Raw genomic sequence first — 21,131 nt, 5'->3', positions numbered from 1 at the left:
TAACTTGTGTACACAATTTTAAAAGGCTAAAATCAGCACTCAAATTAATTTTAATTGTCGTGCTGGATAGTTTTTACATATCTGGCGACAATTCTCCACAGTTCTCGTATTCTGGTGTATTTTTCTATAATATTTAAACAGAGTTCTAACGTTTAAACTTGTGTACACAATTTTAAAAGGCTAAAATCAGCACTCAAATTAATTTTAATTGTCGTGCTGGATAGTTTTTACGTATCTGGCGACAATTCTCGGCAGTTCTCTTATTCTGCATTGTTTTTTCTTAATGTTTAAACAGAGTTCTAACGTTCTAACTTGTGTACACAATTTTAAGAAGCTGAAATCAGCACGAAAATTAATTTTAATTGTCGTGCTGGATAGTTTTTACGTATCTGGCGACAATTCTCGACAGTTCTCGTCTTCTAGTGTATTTTTCTATAATATTCAAACAGAGTTCTAACGTTTAAACTTGTGTACATAATTTTAAAATGCTAAAATCAGCACGAAAATTAATTTTCATTGTCTTGCTGGATGGTTTTTAGATATCTGGCGACAATTCTCGACAGTTCTCGTACTCTGGTGTATTTTTCTATAATATTTAAACAGAGTTCTAACGTTTAAACTTGTGTACACAATTTTAAGAAGCTGAAATCAGCCCGAAAATTAATTTTAATTGTCGTGCTGGATAGTTTTTACGTATCTGGCGACAATTCTCGACAGTTCTCGTATTCTGCATTGTTTTTTCTTAATTTTTAATCAGAGTTCTATCGTTTTAACTTGTGTACACAATTTTAAAAGGCTGAAATCAGCCCGAAAATTAATTTTCATTGTCGTGCTGGATGGTTTTTAGATATCTGGCGACAATTCTCGACAGTTCTCGTATCCTGCATTGTTTTTTCTTAAAGTTTAAACAGAGTTCTAACGTTCTAACTTGTGTACACAATTTTAAGAAGTTGAAATCAGCACGAAAATTAATTTTAATTGTCGTGCTGGATAGTTTTTAGATATCTGGCGACAATTCTCGACAGTTCTCGTATTCTGCATTGTTTTTTCTTAATGTTTAAACAGAGTTCTAACGTTCTAACTTGTGTACACAATTTTAAGAAGTTGAAATCAGCACGAAAATTAATTTTAATTGTCGTGCTGGATAGTTTTTAGATATCTGGCGACAATTCTCGACAGTTCTCGTATTCTGCATTGTTTTTTCTTAATGTTTAAACAGAGTTCTAACGTTCTAACTTGTGTACACAATTTTAAGAAACTGAAATCAGCACGAAAATTAATTTTAATTGTCGTGCTGCATAGTTTTTAGATATCTGGCGACAATTCTCCACAGTTCTCGTATTCTGCATTGTTTTTTCTTAATTTTTAATCAGAGTTCTATCGTTTTAACTTGTGTACACAATTTTAAAAGGCTGAAATCAGCACGAAAATTAATTTTAATTGTCGTGCTGGATAGTTTTTACATATCTGGCGACAATTCTCCACAGTTCTCGTATTCTGCATTGTTTTTTCTTAATGTTTAAACAGAGTTCTAACGTTCTAACTTGTGTACACAATTTTAAGAAGCTGAAATCAGCACGAAAATTAATTTTAATTGTCGTGCTGGATAGTTTTTAGATATCTGTCGACAATTCTCGACAGTTCTCGTATTCTGGTGTATTTTTCTATAATATTTAAACAGAGTTCTAACGTTTAAACTTGTGTACATAATTTTAAAATGCTAAAATCAGCACGAAAATTAATTTTCATTGTCGTGCTGGATGGTTTTTAGATATCTGGCAACAATTCTCGACAGTTCTCGTATTCTGCATTGTTTTTTCTTAATGTTTAAACAGAGTTCTAACGTTCTAACTTGTGTACACAATTTTAAGAAGCTGAAATCAGCCCGAAAATTAATTTTAATTGTCGTGCTGGATGGTTTTTAGATATCTGGCGACAATTCTCGACAGTTCTCGTACTCTGGTGTATTTTTCTATAATATTTAAACAGAGTTCTAACGTTTAAACTTGTGTACATAATTTTAAAATGCTAAAATCAGCACGAAAATTAATTTTCATTGTCTTGCTGGATGGTTTTTAGATATCTGGCGACAATTCTCGACAGTTCTCGTACTCTGGTGTATTTTTCTATAATATTTAAACAGAGTTCTAACGTTTAAACTTGTGTACACAATTTTAAGAAGCTGAAATCAGCCCGAAAATTAATTTTAATTGTCGTGCTGGATAGTTTTTACGTATCTGGCGACAATTCTCGACAGTTCTCGTATTCTGCATTGTTTTTTCTTAATTTTTAATCAGAGTTCTATCGTTTTAACTTGTGTACACAATTTTAAAAGGCTGAAATCAGCCCGAAAATTAATTTTCATTGTCGTGCTGGATGGTTTTTAGATATCTGGCGACAATTCTCGACAGTTCTCGTATCCTGCATTGTTTTTTCTTAAAGTTTAAACAGAGTTCTAACGTTCTAACTTGTGTACACAATTTTAAGAAGTTGAAATCAGCACGAAAATTAATTTTAATTGTCGTGCTGGATAGTTTTTAGATATCTGGCGACAATTCTCGACAGTTCTCGTATTCTGCATTGTTTTTTCTTAATGTTTAAACAGAGTTCTAACGTTCTAACTTGTGTACACAATTTTAAGAAGTTGAAATCAGCACGAAAATTAATTTTAATTGTCGTGCTGGATAGTTTTTAGATATCTGGCGACAATTCTCGACAGTTCTCGTATTCTGCATTGTTTTTTCTTAATGTTTAAACAGAGTTCTAACGTTCTAACTTGTGTACACAATTTTAAGAAACTGAAATCAGCACGAAAATTAATTTTAATTGTCGTGCTGCATAGTTTTTAGATATCTGGCGACAATTCTCCACAGTTCTCGTATTCTGCATTGTTTTTTCTTAATTTTTAATCAGAGTTCTATCGTTTTAACTTGTGTACACAATTTTAAAAGGCTGAAATCAGCACGAAAATTAATTTTAATTGTCGTGCTGGATAGTTTTTACATATCTGGCGACAATTCTCCACAGTTCTCGTATTCTGCATTGTTTTTTCTTAATGTTTAAACAGAGTTCTAACGTTCTAACTTGTGTACACAATTTTAAAAGGCTAAAATCAGCACTCAAATTAATTTTAATTGTCGTGCTGGATAGTTTTTACATATCTGGCGACAATTCTCCACAGTTCTCGTATTCTGGTGTATTTTTCTATAATATTTAAACAGAGTTCTAACGTTTAAACTTGTGTACACAATTTTAAAAGGCTAAAATCAGCACTCAAATTAATTTTAATTGTCGTGCTGGATAGTTTTTACGTATCTGGCGACAATTCTCGGCAGTTCTCTTATTCTGCATTGTTTTTTCTTAATGTTTAAACAGAGTTCTAACGTTCTAACTTGTGTACACAATTTTAAGAAGCTGAAATCAGCCCGAAAATTAATTTTAATTGTCGTGCTGGATAGTTTTTACGTATCTGGCGACAATTCTCGACAGTTCTCGTCTTCTAGTGTATTTTTCTATAATATTCAAACAGAGTTCTAACGTTTAAACTTGTGTACATAATTTTAAAATGCTAAAATCAGCACGAAAATTAATTTTCATTGTCTTGCTGGATGGTTTTTAGATATCTGGCGACAATTCTCGACAGTTCTCGTACTCTGGTGTATTTTTCTATAATATTTAAACAGAGTTCTAACGTTTAAACTTGTGTACACAATTTTAAGAAGCTGAAATCAGCCCGAAAATTAATTTTAATTGTCGTGCTGGATAGTTTTTACGTATCTGGCGACAATTCTCGACAGTTCTCGTATTCTGCATTGTTTTTTCTTAATTTTTAATCAGAGTTCTATCGTTTTAACTTGTGTACACAATTTTAAAAGGCTGAAATCAGCCCGAAAATTAATTTTCATTGTCGTGCTGGATGGTTTTTAGATATCTGGCGACAATTCTCGACAGTTCTCGTATCCTGCATTGTTTTTTCTTAAAGTTTAAACAGAGTTCTAACGTTCTAACTTGTGTACACAATTTTAAGAAGTTGAAATCAGCACGAAAATTAATTTTAATTGTCGTGCTGGATAGTTTTTAGATATCTGGCGACAATTCTCGACAGTTCTCGTATTCTGCATTGTTTTTTCTTAATGTTTAAACAGAGTTCTAACGTTCTAACTTGTGTACACAATTTTAAGAAGTTGAAATCAGCACGAAAATTAATTTTAATTGTCGTGCTGGATAGTTTTTAGATATCTGGCGACAATTCTCGACAGTTCTCGTATTCTGCATTGTTTTTTCTTAATGTTTAAACAGAGTTCTAACGTTCTAACTTGTGTACACAATTTTAAGAAACTGAAATCAGCACGAAAATTAATTTTAATTGTCGTGCTGCATAGTTTTTAGATATCTGGCGACAATTCTCCACAGTTCTCGTATTCTGCATTGTTTTTTCTTAATTTTTAATCAGAGTTCTATCGTTTTAACTTGTGTACACAATTTTAAAAGGCTGAAATCAGCACGAAAATTAATTTTAATTGTCGTGCTGGATAGTTTTTACATATCTGGCGACAATTCTCCACAGTTCTCGTATTCTGCATTGTTTTTTCTTAATATCTAAACAGAGTTCTAACGTTCTAACTTGTGTACACAATTTTAAGAAACTGAAATCAGCACAAAAATTAATTTTAATTGTCGTGCTGGATAGTTTTTAGATATCTGGCGACAATTCTCCACAGTTCTCGTATTCTGCATTGTTTTTTCTTAATTTTTAATCAGAGTTTTATCGTTTTAACTTGTGTACACAATTTTAAAAAGCTGAAATCAGCCCGAAAATTAATTTTCATTGTCGTGCTGGATTGTTTTTAGATATCTGGCGACAATTCTCGACAGTTCTCGTATTCTGCATTGTTTTTTCTTAAAGTTTAAATAGAGTTCTAACGTTCTAACTTGTGTACACAATTTTAAGATACTGAAATCAGCACGAAAATTAATTTTAATTGTCGTGCTGGATAGTTTTTAGATATCAGACGACAATTTTCCACAGTTCTCGTATTCTGCATTGTTTTTTCTTAATGTTTAAACAGAGTTCTAACGTTCTAACTTGTGTACACAATTTTAAGATACTGAAATCAGCACGAAATTTAATTTTAATTGTCGTGCTGGATAGTTTTTAGATATCTGGCAACAATTCTCCACAGTTCTCGTATTCTGCATTGTTTTTTCTTAATGTTTAAACAGAGTTCTAACGTTCTAACTTGTGTACACAATTTTAAGATACTGAAATCAGCACGAAATTTAATTTTAATTGTCGTGCTGGATAGTTTTTAGATATCTGGCGACAATTCTCCACAGTTCTCGTATTCTGCATTGTTTTTTCTTAATGTTTAAACAGAAATTTGAAGGAATATCGTCTTCTTCGGCTATGTGAGCGGCGGCTCGTATTTTCATTCTTTTAAAGCAAACAAATCTGATTAATGAGAAGAGGAGGAGAGAATATTCCATCCGGACAAGACAACATAATTATAATTATAATTAAACTTTACTTAAGGTAAGTTCGTTCACTTTATTAATTATGCAACATTTCGTCTAAATGAATATATGTATCTTCAAAGTTATTTTATTGACAGTATTGAAAGTTTATAATTTATTGTTTTATAATATAATATATATATATTTAAATGTTTTTATATATGTTTTATATTACGTTTTTAAAAATTTTTGACCGTCGAATACCTAATATTGTTAAAAAAGAACGTAAAATTAAATTTGCATAAGTAAAGATAGACTGATTAATCGCGGGCGATTTGGCTAAATAATAAAAAAAAAAACAATAAAAAGACAACCGAAAGAATACAAATTAAAAAATGTTTTTAGAAGGAAGTTTACTCTGTTGGAAAGTAGAAAAAATTCAATATTCTTTCTTTACAAATTTTTAAAAAAGTTAACGTCTTTAAAATATGTACTTAAAGATTTTAAATCGAAATTTACTTGTCACAGATACAAGCTATCAAATAGAATTAAATAAAAGTAGTATGGAAACTGTTGGGAATAGAGCAATCTATATGGTACCCCATTATTCTGTTTTTTACCTTATTTTATTATATTAAGATTCTCCAAGAACTTTTTCAAAATATCTAGATAGATCTCATATCCAGAAGAAAAATTAATAATGAAAGCTTCAATGGCGCTAGCAAGTATTATGGCGACTAGCAAGGTAATTTTTACAGGGGTTTAGTTCCAAAAAGTTCATTATTTTGAGTAATAAGTAAAATTTGCAGCATGAAAAGTAAAGTCAATGAGAGATCTTTAAGAAATAAAAAAATCTTGCAAACGTAATATTATTGGCATGTACAATTAACGTTTGTTGACATAAATATTATTGTAAAAGATATGAATTATAATTAAAAATGTTTATTTTATTATTATGATTAATATAGAAAAAAATATAAAACCTTTTTTATTCTAATAAAAAATGTTTTAGATCTTCAAAGTAATAAAATACTAATTTAAAAATATTGGTCAAATATTTCACAAAAAAATTGTTTTGTCACGTTTATTACAACTATTATTCGAAGTAACTGTAACCAACGTTAGCTCTACTTTTATAATAAAAATGTATTAACAAATTTTTTTTCACAAAAATATTTAATTCATAATATCGAAGTACGTAGTTATTTCGAAAAGAAACCAAGTAAACCAACAAACACTGATACCCGACATTATCGACAATACCGCAAAGTATTTATTATTTTTATTGTAAGTTAATAAAAGAATGACTTTATTCTAGTATAAACGTCATATTGCTGGCTAAATTATAGCTTATTGTTTCAAATGTTAAAAAAAAATACCTCTGAAACTAAAAGTAATCAAACACTTTAGTAATGTTTCAAAAATGTGCTTTTAAGACGGTTTTTCGATATTTTTTTAGACATGCGTGTTATTTGGATGTGTTTTATGTAGGTATACAAATCATCCGACATTAAATTTAATTTTTGACGACTCGGATCTATCCATATCTGCCCAGATCGGATCATGCCCATGATTATATTTTATTGACATTAAATTTCTATAGATATGGTTAGATGTGAACAGATCTAAATTATTTAGAACTCGTAATAAAAATGAAATTTGAAAATTATTTTAATAATTTATATCGGAACTTCTTAAATTTCAATCAAAAAAAGATAAATGTATAGGGTTTTAATATATATTATTATTATAATTAATACAATTACAATTAACAGTAAAATATAATTTAATATTAACATTTGATATTAACAAGAAATAAAACGAGTAAAGTTAGTAACAAAAGAAATCAATCAGATCTGTTCTGTTATTAATTCTTAATTTTTAATACAAATGTCTCAGATTCTCCTGAGGTCAGAATGTGTCAATAAAAAATGTTTTTACACAAGAAAGAAATAATTTTATCGTGGCTCAATAATAAGATGTACACCACTTTTTGCTGCAAGAATAACAGATCTTTCACTGTAAGTAAGCGGGACCGGAGTCCGAGAATGAAGCTTGAACTTGTATTTCGACAAAAGACTCACAAGTCCAACTTTTGTTTGCAAGTATCCAAATCGGGAACCTGAAAGTTAATTAATAATATTAATGATATGATGTTTGAAAAATATTTAGATAAATAGTTTTTTAAAGTTTCTTTAATAATAATTTAAAAAACATACTGATCTTTTAATAAATATATAAAGACATTGTGTAATATTAACATTATGTAATACAAAAGTCAAATTAATAATTAAATATTTTTATAAATATTTTTGTGAAAAAAGGAGAAAAAAGCAATAATTATATTGTTTTAATCTCCACTTTTTTTATGTTCCAATGTTTCAATTTGTGCCTCAGATTTTTATGCGATAATCAGAGTGTTCCTGTGCGATAGTCTGCGTTAAATAAAATCAAAACTACAAGCAACATTAAAAACATACTGCAAGTGATTTTATAAAAAATATAGCTGTGTTATTGTATAAGATGTATGTAGCGAGAGATTAAGCGTCTATATATATGTATATATTTCAGAGTGTTCTTGTGTGCGATAGTCTCGTAAGCAAAGTCACAAGTCACATAAAAAACACTTAAGACCTGTAAGTATATGCAAATAATACGCAATTAATTCAAATTTCAATTTCGCGTTTGTATTCTGGGCCTTTTTTTATTGGCTCACTTATACGTGACGTACATTAATGGCATGGCATCAATGATTCACCTTGTATCTTTACACCATAGTGGTAATCACGTGTTTGGTCACGAGTTTCTGTCTCTTAGGAAGAAAAATATGTGCTCAAATATTGTTTTATTGTTTAATAACATTATAATTTAAATCAACAAAAATTAAATTCTTTCAAAAATATTTTATTTAAAAGAAACAATTACTTTGTTTAAAAGTCCAAACAATTGTATTTGTTAGTTGAAACATCAGTTTCATTGGCGTGTACCAATAATCAAATTTGTTTGACTTAAAAAAAATTTATTATATCCAAAGAAACTTTTCTCTCTGCGTACTAAAAATCTATAGTTAACGTTACGTATGCTATAGACGTTTAGTACTGACAGCAATTTTGAAACACAGCCGTAGATGTAATCTAAAAATCTATGTTTTGTCATAAAAATAACAATAAAATGCCATCAAATGTACGACACTAGCTTCTTGAAAATGACGTCAATAATACAAAAATAATTATATATTTTTGACGTCAATATATGACGTCATTAAGATGAGACAAATGTACGTCAGTTTTACGACATTTGGACGTCATCTTATGATGTTTACTTCGTCATAAAAATGACCAAAAAATGCTGTCAATTATATGACACCTTGCTACCTGGATTAATGTCTATGTATACGTACTCAAAAGTTTAACTTAAATATAAGGCAAAGTACCAATCGTTATAAGAAATCGCAGATTTATGTAATTTTACTTCGACACTTTTAGTTATTTATTAACGGATTAATTCATATTCTCACCAATGCAGTTTCGTGGCCCTTCCCCGAATGGCATATAAGCGTAAGGATGCCTTTTTTGTATCTCGTCTGCGTTGAAGCGTTCAGGATCAAATTTATCTGGGTTTGGATATATCGATGGATCTCGATGCAATCCAAGTAGCGGTATAGTTATTAATGTTCCTTTTGGCACGCAAATATTTGTTGTTGGTAGGTCTATTTCTTTGGTGCAGATGCGATTCAAAATGGGAAGAGGTGGATATTTCCTTAGAGTCTCTAAAACATGTTAAAAAAAGATAAAGGCAAAAACATAATACCATAATACACGTAATTTATATTAAATTGTATATAGAAATAAAGAGATAACAAACTGTTTCTCCATTGTTGAAAGTTGCCTAAATAGAAAGATAAAAATATAATAATAGTATACTTGCCACTTATTACTTTGTGAAGGTATGTCATATTGTTCACAACGTCGTAAGTCAGATCATCATGTTTTGCTAACATTTCATCGATTTCTTTCCGAAGTTTATCCTGAATATCTTGATGTTGTGATAATTCGTACATGGTGAATGTCATCGTCGTTGCGGAGGTTTCAAAGCCAGCTGCGAAGAAGGCAAAACTTTGTGCGGTAGCTTCTGTCATCGTAAGTTTATTTACGTTTGCTGTGGGTAAACAAAATAAAAGTTAGTCATTACATCATATAGAAGAGATTTAACCCATGTACTCTGATCCCAAATAAAATTCACTTTCAAATAACTATCGAAAATTTATTAAAGCCATGAAAATTTTTTTATTTACTTAAAATTAAATTTTAATTAAAACAACTATTTTGTTTTAAAGTAAAATATTTAAAAGATAACGTGTAATCTTTTCAAATTACTAATATTAATATCCTTTTTGCAAGGCAAGCCTTTTTGGGGTCCCAACAGACCCCGGGGTACCGATTATGAAATTCTACTGAAGTGTATTGAGTAAGGATTAAAAAAAGTTTTTATTATTTGAGCTATAAATATGAGATAATATATCTACACGTTATTATGTAAAGCTATTAATATTAATGTATAATATTAATATAAGAATAAGCATTAATTGTGTATATTAACATGATTCGTTGGTAGTTTTATTGTCATCTTCAGGATCAACATAACCCCTCTCCATCAGTTGTATGAGCAAATTGACAAAATCGTGTCTGACGATATTATGAGTTTTCCTATATTCCACAGTCTCTCGAAACATATTCATATAAAATTTCGTGATAGATGATGCCGTGAAAGGAATAGAAAAGAAATCCATAATTTGCGGTGCAAATATAGTACAGGCAAGCTTAAGTGAATTTGCATCGAAAATTTTGTTTCCTTGGACTCGATATTCGTTATTCGGTTCCTCCATGCAATTAGATTTGATACCAAAAGCTGCTGACATGATTACGTTTGTTGTATACCTATAGGTAAAATTAATAAATTATTAATAAATTTAAGCAAATTTGTAGAATTTACAAAATATCAATATTAACAATTTGTACAGAAATAAACTTTATGCATAAAAAAATATTAGGGTAACTAAAATTGAAATATTGAAATATTAACGTATCAGGCATCAAGTAAGATTGAAAAGATTTAAAAATGATGACAGTAAAATATTAAAAATTTTTTAAGAGAGTTATTAAAAAGCTATCAAAATATTATTTTTGTGTTATACAATAAAAAAATTTTTCTGATAAAGAAGATTTAAGTATTATGTACTAAAATTTTGAGATATGTATAGATTATTAATTGAATATTATTTACGTACACATACATTTAAAATATGACTTGAAAATGTACAATACAATAGTAAACAGTAGAAAAATCTGAAGAAAACTAAGTAAATAATTTGTTTAACGCTAAATTTAATGTATTTAAAATATCTACAATTTTACATAGTAAAGAGAGATCATTTTCACGTAATACATGTGAAAAATATTTTTATGTAATACATTTGAGAGTTTAAATAATGATGTATGGATAAAATTAATACATTTTATGAAAAAATCTACTTACGAAAAAATCTCGCAAACCCGGGAATTTAGATTTTAGTGCAACTTGGCATAAGCACAGAAAAGAAGAGTAAATACATAAATTCATAATTTTTTATTAGTGGTCTAAAAACGGTTTAAAGAGATAAAATCATTCAAAGAGATAGAAAGCTTTTCGACTTTTTCGAAATATTTTGTAAATTAAATAAAATATAAAAAATGTCTTATATAAAAGTGTTACAATAAAAATATTCTTTTCTAAATACCCAATGAGCACACAATATTTTTTAAACGTCTTTTAAATATTTATTTTTATTTATTTTTACATTATTAGCATTTATTGTACAAGTAATATTTATTTAATATTTGTTAAACATTTGTTTTATATTAATTATTTATTTTAAATAATAAATTAAAAAAATATTTATAAAACGTTTTTTTTAACGTTTACTTAATATTTATAAATTAATTATTAACTTTTTATTAAAAATAATGCTTTAAGAAAATTATTTAAGTAGTATTTATTTAATATTTATGTAATATTTATTTTACATAAAAAAATCATTTAAAACAATATTAAAAAAAAAATTTATTTAATATTAATTTAATATTTATGTTACAATAATTAATCATTTAAAATAATGATGTAGGACAAATATTTATATAATATTTAATTGATGTTTTCATAATATTAACTTAACATTTTAATAAATTGTTTAAGATAGTATTTACGTAACATTTATTTAATGTTTATGTAATAATTATTTTACATTTAAAAAGTTTAAAATATTATTTTAAATAATATTTGACTCCTGGTTAGGAAGCTTTACTAATTATGGAGCGTAAATCAAGTGTAAAGAAACAGTAAGTCTATATAATGAGGGTGTTAAAAGCATATAAATGAAACTTTTAAGAGATACAAATTGAAACATCGGAATATAAAGAAAGTGGAGATTAAGACAATATGTTTATTGCACTTATCGAAACAATATGGCATATTATGAATACTCAAAATTTATAAAAAATGACATCTGGAGTAAGTATATCTATTTAAAAAAGAATTTGTTTAAACGTTAAATACTATTTATTAAATAATAAAAAAAATTTTTTTAATGTAAAATAAACATTTTTTTAATGAGAAAAAGGAGATTTATCCCATTAGTTAAATATTTTTTTAAATGTATTAAAAAATTTAGTTTTTATATTTTTTATATAACAAATCTATTGCACTACAATTTGTGGCAACTGTATGAATAATTATGTAGAGTGCAATATAATTTGTATTCTGATATTACGTTTTATGTTAATATATGTGTTACGTACAATGTTTTTATTAGTATGCTATTATGAAAAGATAATATATGAATGATACGCATATTTTCAGTACAAAACAGTAATTCTAAGAATTAATTATAGAACAAAAGTCATTTTAAATTATTTTGCCAAATAATAAAAATAGCTTTTGATAAATCGGAGGATAATAATAAAAATAAATGTTGTAAATGTTCTTATAATATGTTAATTATCTTTTTCCGAATCACGAATATTCCACCAACATTTATGTGCAACGTTTACGTGCATACACTCGTGAACTCTGTAAAGTTATTATTTTCTGTTAAATAGTTTTACGATTTGTATAAACTAGTTATGAATACATGGAACATGTGAATACATATTGAATAAAATACCTTAACTTTATAGTAATATTATTTTATATTAGACATATAAAAAGTACGAAAGCGGTAAATTTTTAAAAATAATTGTTTTTTGTAAACAAATAACACTTTTAAATATAAATACTATTATTACAAAACGCACTGTCGCCTAGTACATTTTTTAATATTTAGTTTATGAGAGTTTGGTTTATGAAATATTCCGAAAAAAGTCAAAAAGTTTGAAAATTGGTTTCACTCCTTTAAACCGTTTTTGGGCCGCTACTAAAAATTTATAATTTCGTGTATTTATTCTCTTTATACATTTATATATTTATTCTCTTCATACATTTATTACAAGTTTTGACAAAATCTGAATTTTTGTGTCTGCGAGATTTCCTTGTTAGTTTTTTTAGCTGTTATAATACTAATATAAACTGAATTATTAATATATTTTTGAACAAAAATTGAAATAAAATTTCTAAAGATTCTAAACCAAACAGTTGCAATCAATTAATAAGTAATAAGTATTATAAACTAAATAATTTGATATATCTGTTAATTTTTTCTATGAAATTAATTGCTCTACACATACGAGTGTGGTTAATGTTTTGGATTAACTAAAATAAATTAATCCATTAGAAAATTTCATTATTTTTTTGCACTTATATACTTTTATTGCAAATATTCTTTATATTTTTTATATTTAGATACAAAATGTTTCAAAGAAAACCGTATATTTATAGCTATCTAATAAAAAAACAACTTTTTTTCTATGGAAAGATTCTTTCTATAAATTGATGGAAATCTGTATTAAAAAAGAGTACGCTGTTTATTCTACTTCCTTTTTCAATGTTGTTGTATCATGTTTATCTTATAAGGATGTTCTTATTCCTTCAAAACACTTTAAAACGACTTTTTTACAAATAATTTACCTTGCAAATGTATCTTTTACTTCGATAGGCTCTTTTATTTGAGCGATTCTTTCCAAATGCTTTGTGAGTTCTTCGCTACATTCCTTCAGGACAAAAAACATTTGCTTCATTTTTCCTGAAGTAAATGTAGGTGTCATTTTGACGCGCATATTTCTCCATCTTTTTCCAGGCATAAGGAACAAATTGCCGGTTAATGGGTCAATTTTTTCGTTGCAAAACATTCCACGGTCATGAAAACTCTTAAATTCCTTTGTCAGTACCGTCCGAATAAGATCGAGATCAGCGATTAGCAAATTTGGTTTAAAAAGTGTATACATTCCAATAGCACGATGATCTTTATATTTCAGGTACATATTTTTGAAATATACGCCTGTTGATGAAATTTTTATTTTATTTTATTCTGCGATCTCTTATATTTAAAACAACACTATATTATGTACATAAACAGCATAATAACTATAATATAAAGCAATAAATATAGTATATACAGCACCGCGCGCGCGGCGCGCGCGCGCGCGCGCACACACACACACACACACACACACACACACACACACAACACACACACACACACACACACAACAGAGAGACAAGACAGACAGAGAGAGAGACAGAGAGAGAGAGAGAGAGAGAGAAGAGAGGAGAGAGAGAGAGAGGGAGAGAGAGAGAGGAGAGAGAGAGAGAGAGAGAGAGAGATAGAGAGAGAGAGAGTAGAGAGAGAGAGAGAGAGAGAAGAGAAGAGAGAAGAGAGAGGGAGAGGAGCGAGAGCGGATAGAGAGAGAGAGCGCGAGATAGAGCGAGTAGAGATATCGAGAGATAGAGCGCTCGCTCTGCATCTCTAGCCTCTCTCTCTCTCCTCCTCTCTCGCTCCTTCTCTCTTCTCCTCTCTCTCTCTCTCTCTCTAGCTCGCCGCTCTCTCCTCCTTCTCTCTCTCTCTCTCTCTGCTCTCTCTTCTCTCATCTCTCTCTCGCTCTCGCTCACTCCCGTCTCTCGCTCTAGCTCTCTCCTCTCTCGCTCTCTCTCTTCTCTCTCTCTCTCTCTTCTCTCTCTCTCTCTCTCTCTCTCTCTCTCTCTCTCTCTCTTCTCGCTCTCTCTGCTCTCCACTCTCTACTCTCCTTCTCAACTCTCTCTCTCTACTCTATCGCTCCATTCCTCATCGCTCTATGCTCTCTCATCTCCTCGTCTTCTGTCATCTCTGGCGCTCTCTCTCTCTCTCTCTCGCTCGTCTATCTCTCGCTTCTCTCGCTCTCTCGCTCTCGTCTCTCTCTCTCTCTCTCTCTCTCTCTCTCTCTCTCGCTCCTCTCATCTTCTCTGCGCTCCTCTCCTCATCTCTCTCTCTCTCTCGTCTCGACTCTCTCTCTCTCTCGCTCTGCGCATCATCTCCTCTCTCTCATCTCTCTCTCTCTCCTCTCTCTCGTCTCTCTCTCCTCTCTACTCTCTACTCTCTCACTCTCAATCTCTCTCTCTCTTCACTCTCATCTCTCCTCCTCTCTTCTCTCTCTCTCTCTCTCTCAACATACTTCTTGCTCTCCTCTCACTCCTACGTCTCTTCGCGTCGAAGCTACCCCGCTCTCACCTCTCTCTCGACTATCCATCTCTCTCCTACCTCGGAACACTCCTCTCGCTTAATCGACTCTCTCTTCGTCTCCTCTCTCTCTTCATCTAGCTCATCTCGCGTCTCGATTTGCTCTCTCTCTCTGGATCTCGCTCCTCTCTCTACGACTACTCCTCAGCTAGAGCTTCCTCTCTCTCTCGCCCCTCTCATCTCGCCCTACCCTTCTACTCTCTCCTCCTATCTCTCCTCTCTCTCACTCCTCTCTCTCCGTCTCTCTCTCTCTCTCTTCTTCTATCTTCACTCTAACTCAAAGACAACATCTCTCTCTACAATCACATCATCCTCAAGCCCTATCTCTTACTACTTACTCCCTCCCATCTCTCAGAAGCCTGTCTACGTTGAAACTATAAATTATACTTCCTGCCCTCTCTCTCAGTCTCATGCTTGCTCGTCCTATCATGCTCTCCCTTTCTGCATAACTTAAGCGCTTACCGACCCTCTACCTACGGGAACCGGCTATCAAATCAGCTGCTGCTCGTTCTACCGCATACTCACTCTGCTTGCGCGTCAATTCGTACCGAACCCGTCACCTCTGCTGTCTCTCTAATCTCTCTCTCTCCTACCTCCTCTACTCTCTAACTACTGGCCATCGTCTACCTCTGACGTCCTCTCCTTTCGACTACTGGCTTACGTTCCACGCTCTCTCTTGCTAACTACTCTCTACGCTGCTCCTATCCTAAGCACAACTGCTCTCGCTAGAGCCTCATACTCTGACATCACTACTGCACATCTTAACGCGTCTCATCTCTCTGTCGCTGATCCTCTCTCGTTTTTGGAGGTTGCGAGATATTTTGCTGTTTCCTTAGAATCCCTTTTCCTTAGCCTATTCCTCCCTTCCCCCCCCCTTCACCCACCTTCTCCCCCTGTCCCTCTCGCTCTTCGTTTTCCTTATTTCCTTCCCTTTCACCTACTTCCTCTTTCTTCACTTCACTTCCACCTCCTTTGTTTCTCCCTTTCCCTTTTCTCCTTTCCTCGCGCTGTTCCACTTTCCACGTTGAGGCCCCACCCGTTATCCCTCTCCCCCCCCCCCTCTCTCTTTGCGACCCCCCTTCCCTCTCCCCTCTTTTACTCCCCTCCACCCACCACTCCTTCTCCCTTTCCCCTTTCCTCTTCCTTCCGCATCGTCCCTCGTCTTTCCTCTTATCCTCGCCGCTCGTCGTTTTCCCTAGGTACTCTTCCCCTTTGCCCCGGCATCTTCCATCTTCCGGCCTGTCATATATTTATTTTGCTGTTTGAACTGTATCTATGATTCTGTCACATCGGACACTTTTTTTTATTTTAAAATAAAGAAAAGAATTTTAGGAAAAATTCACAAAATATCAGTCAACGTTATAGAGTTAACAATGTCATAGTATTTTGTAAAAAAATTGTTCATTAAATATTTCTTTTTTTTTTATAAACTTTAAATACGGATAAAAAGAAAATTAATTTTCTTGAAAAATATATAATTTTATTTTATACAAGAAGTTCTTTTATGTTTTTTACTATAAAATTCAATATTTAAGAATAATATTTGTTGCTGAATATATCTGCAAGGAAGTTAAATCATTTAAAAGAATCAAAATAGACACTTTTTAGAAAGTATTCATAGAGAAGAAAAGCATTAATAAATCGGAATTAAAACATAAAATAATATGTTGACTTGAATGTATTTAATATTTAAAAAATTTTTACAAATGTATAAAATACGTTAATAAAATTTTAAAAAATTAATAAACTTGTTCTGCCATGCAAACTGTTATTTTTAATAATAATTAAAGAAAGAAATACTATTTTCTCAAAATTTTTTAAGAAGACATTGTTCTAATCATAAAGAAACGTTTTTCATAAATAATTCGCAATTTTTGTACTTACAGAAAAGAACGTCTCCAATAAGTATTAGTCTTACGCGTCTATGCAAGTTTTTGTCTTCTCAGCATCTAGTTATAGTCTGATGCTTGATGACAATTCTGCGACTAATCCCCTCCATTGCCTACTCTCTTTAAAATAGGAAACAAACCTCTAAACTTGTCGGTTTTTAAAGTTACGAGCCAATATTACTTTGGCTTACATGTGTTGGATTTATAGATACAGTCAAAGGATTAATTATTAAATTTCTTCTTTCCTTCTGTAGTTTACAACACTATTTATACAACGTATTTTATACATAACGTATTTTATACATTTGCAATTCACTATTTGTATAAGATTTCCAGAAATTCATTTATAAGAAAACTGATTTTCGAGATGATTTTATATTTTGCATGATGTAAGCATGCCACCATGAAAATTAACTACGTACGCATTTGTGAATATTTTACATTTTAAGTACTGGAAAAATATGTAACTACAAGAAAAAACAAGTTTATTATCTACCGATAGTTCTATTTTGTTACGTAACGAAATCGCAAACCTTACTAATTTAATTTTATTCTCTTTTTCTAATTTGAGATTTCTAATTGATATAATAATATGATTCGACATACAAGAGCCTCTTTTTGAGAATTTGTATATATTACACATTTATAGTAAATATACACAATACTGTTATATCAGACTAACTATTAATGTTTCGTTTAATTCCAGTGTTATTTTGAATTTAAAAGGCTGCTATAAATAAACATATAATTAAACATAAAGGGTATTAAAAAGTTAATTTTTAAACAAATACAAACAATACGTAGTAAAAATAAAATCATCTTCAAGATAACCAAGTTTATAAGGTAACAAATTTCCGAAATTCTTATAAATAGGAAATTATGTATGTGTTAAGTTAGAAATAGTATATGCATAACTCGTCTGTAATGTAAACTATAAATGTAAGAAAGAAATTCAAAAATTAATTTATGATTAAAGCATGCTGTGAAAAGAACTTACTGTGTGCATTTACGAAGTTTTATATTTAAAGATAGTGAAAAATATTATTTGTTGTTATATTTATGTAATAAGTCATTAATTTCCATTATTAATTGCGAAACGTTTGGAATATGACAAGTCATGATGATAGAGGAAAAGAACAGAATCATCTGTTTATGTCTATGTAGAACGATGATTCCACTTTGTTACATAAGCTTTGTTTGATAGAAATGGCAACACTCATTAGATTGTTTTTGTTCTCCTTATTTTGATTATGGATTAGTATAAAGAATTATTATTAATTAAATGTATAAGTATATAGTTTTGTTTACATTATCTACTATTATTATCAAAAGATGTCTTTGCTCAGTTTATTTTTCGTAAAATATACTTTTTTATATACGTTATAATGTATGTATATATCTTTCAGAAGTTTTGTCTTTCAAACTTCTATAGAAACAAATCATTGTCGATATTACCAAAGGTGCAGATATTGAAGATATCTAATAACGATGTATATAATTACACTTAATGTAAAAAAAGCCTATATAATATAAATATATACTTTATTCTATCCTATTTTTCAGATAGTCAAACGTTTAACACGGAATTAATGAGCCAGATACGATTTAAAACCAAATCCTTATTACTACTAGCAATGAACAGCAATAGTAATAAAAACTCTTAATAGTTGATTTAATTGACAATTTTACTAGGAACTTTAAATGAATGTCAGTGACATTCTTAATAAAACTGTCAGCTAAGTCGATTACCGAGAGTTTTAATTATTATTGCTTGAAGAATTTATTTATCAATTTTTTGTGCCGCATTTAATGCAACACGTGGCATACATAAAATAGCAACATCGCCATTATGTAAACACGATACGCAGTAGATCTCAAAATGTAAGGAAAATCAGATACACTGGAACCCCGCGTTAGCGTACTCCGCGTTAGCGGAAACTATCCCCTCCATATGCACTCGGTCCACATGAGTAGCGTGTGTGAGGATAGCAATGCAGTCACGTAGTATGTAAGCAGTTACGACGTATTCTTAAAGATTTGTGCAAGATTTTAATGTGTAATTAATTCATTTAAGACTAAGAAATGGCTAATATTTTTTTAAATTTAAGAATTTATTATTTTGTCTACATGGTCATTAAAAATTGTCTCAAAAAATTGTTTTAAAATATTATTCGTGTAATATAAATAAAAATATATTTTTATATAAATTTTTATTTGAAAAATTCACGCACATGTAAATAAAATAGCCAACACTAATTTAAAATAAATTGTTTAAATGTAATCACATAAAAAAGGAACACCGCAATCAAAGCTGGATTTCTAATTTGATAATATTTTATTTATAAATTATATGTTAGAAAATAATAATAAATTAGAAGTGTAGGGAATATAAAATATTCGGGAATATAATTTAGAGGTACGAGATGTGAGTTTTTCGGACGGCTATAGATACGATTGACTTAATCTGAGACGCTCTGCTTGCAATTTTATGATCGAATACATTTAGTCTTAAGCGTAAACATTAACTGGTTACATGGCAATACCGTTACGTCCCTGAATTTCACGGAGTGGGAGTGAAACCAAGCAATAGGAGATAACCCCGCGTTAGCGGACCAGAGCCCCGAACAGTCCGCTAACGCGGGGTTCCACTGTATAATACATTTTTAAAAATTTGTATTAAATTTAATATATGTCGTAAAATTAATATCTTTCAGACAATTTACTTAAATTGCTATGTTAATTTAACACAAGATAAATATATTAGAATGTAATGTAAATATTATGTGAAAAATTAGTATAAAAATATAACAATTTGACACAATTTGGAAACAGAATAAAGCAACAACTTTTCAATACAATTGACATTTATAATATTGTTGCACTCTTTCACTGCTTAGCACTCGCCCTCGCGCTCGAAAAAGAGAAGACACTGTTTCAAGAAAGGTTTATCAACCAAACGTTTACAAGAACGAGCTTGAAACACGTCCGAACGCAGAGACGTGCCGAGAACAACAACAACACGACTTTGAACAACATTCACATGGCAACCAACTTCATCTGTCACAGCTGATCGAGGCGATCGATATATTGATTTCCACAACAGCCGACTACAGCTGCCGTTCACAATAAGCGCGAGAACACCGCGCTCATAACAATATGTTAATATGTATATTTTATTTATTAATTTTAAAATTTATGTGTTAAAACAACATTATTTTATGTTATTTGTTATATTATAATAAATTGTATTATTTTAATAATTTTTAAGAAATTTTTAGATTTAACAAAATATTAGAAAAATAGAAAAATATTATGTTAAATTAATATTTAGATATGTTAAAAATTTAATATAAAAAGAATTACAGAAATCAAATTTTAACATAAATACAAAATATTTTCTGCTGTATATATATCTTTTGCATATTATATATAACATCTGTAAAAAATTGTAAAATAAATGTTATTGCGTTATATGTAACATCGTTATCATAATTTTAAAAATAAAACGTCTATTACTTTCTTGTCTGTAACAGTAACGTTATTACATTTTTACATTAATGATAACAAATTGTATTATTATTTTTATTGTTACTTTATAAATGCACCTTACATGCATAGATCGTATTGTAATTTATCATTATAAATTTCGGTTAAATTGAATGTCATTTTAAAAAAAGATCATCTTAGTTGTATAGAAAAGTAAAGAAAAGAATAATAAATACACTGGCGCAAGAAAAAACAAGACAAAAGTTTTGACCGAATTTTTAGGCATCTTTAAAGTGATGCAACTTTGCGAAAAATCCAAATTACATGTACTTATTTTCAAATTAAAGGGTAAAGACTCTACTTTCAGAATCCCTAGGCGAAAGTTTGATTTGTGAAGGAAATCCTAAAGTCGTTTGTTTTACCGACATTCTATTCAACCATTTAGTTTCGAATTGAATTTACAGAATTGAAAATCCTTTTACACCCAGTAAACATCGATATCTTGTAGAAATCAAAAAAACATCTCATTCAAGATGTCTTCAAGACATTTCTAAAAGATATCTAAAAGATATCTAAGAAAACATTTTGTTCAAAATATCTTCATAGAATTTCTAATAGAT

The 21,131-nt window shown here is 30.1% G+C and overlaps 2 protein-coding genes across 4 annotated transcripts in view; one reads left to right on the top strand and one right to left on the bottom strand.

Moving 5' to 3' along the window:
• The window catches only part of LOC118645708 (cytochrome P450 4V2-like), a 36,508-nt gene extending 16,286 nt beyond the window's left edge, over positions 1 to 20,222 (top strand). Inside the window, exons 4-5 of one of the 3 annotated variants that reach the window (XR_004963388.1) lie at positions 5,378 to 5,533; positions 19,923 to 20,222. The gene's annotated coding sequence lies outside the window, so the exon portion shown is untranslated. Of the gene's footprint in view, positions 1 to 5,377; positions 5,802 to 8,025; positions 8,610 to 19,922 lie in introns of those variants that run through there. The other 2 variants (XR_004963389.1, XR_004963387.1) reach the window with 2 other exon arrangements.
• Positions 7,223 to 13,948, bottom strand: LOC118645706 (probable cytochrome P450 6a14). The gene is made up of 5 exons (XM_036287382.1): positions 13,552 to 13,948; positions 10,054 to 10,391; positions 9,382 to 9,612; positions 8,972 to 9,223; positions 7,223 to 7,576 (listed from the first exon to the last, which is right to left on the bottom strand). Exons 1-5 carry the CDS (start codon positions 13,902 to 13,904, stop codon positions 7,413 to 7,415), a joined length of 1,338 nt encoding a protein of 445 aa, XP_036143275.1. The 5' UTR covers positions 13,905 to 13,948; the 3' UTR covers positions 7,223 to 7,412.
• Positions 20,223 to 21,131: the final 909 nt, after the last annotated feature.

This window comes from Monomorium pharaonis, chromosome 5 (genome assembly GCF_013373865.1).
Source record: "Monomorium pharaonis isolate MP-MQ-018 chromosome 5, ASM1337386v2, whole genome shotgun sequence".
Lineage (NCBI taxonomy): Eukaryota > Metazoa > Arthropoda > Insecta > Hymenoptera > Formicidae > Monomorium > Monomorium pharaonis.
Note: the sequence above shows the minus strand (reverse complement) of the source record. Positions and strands in the feature narration are given on the sequence as shown.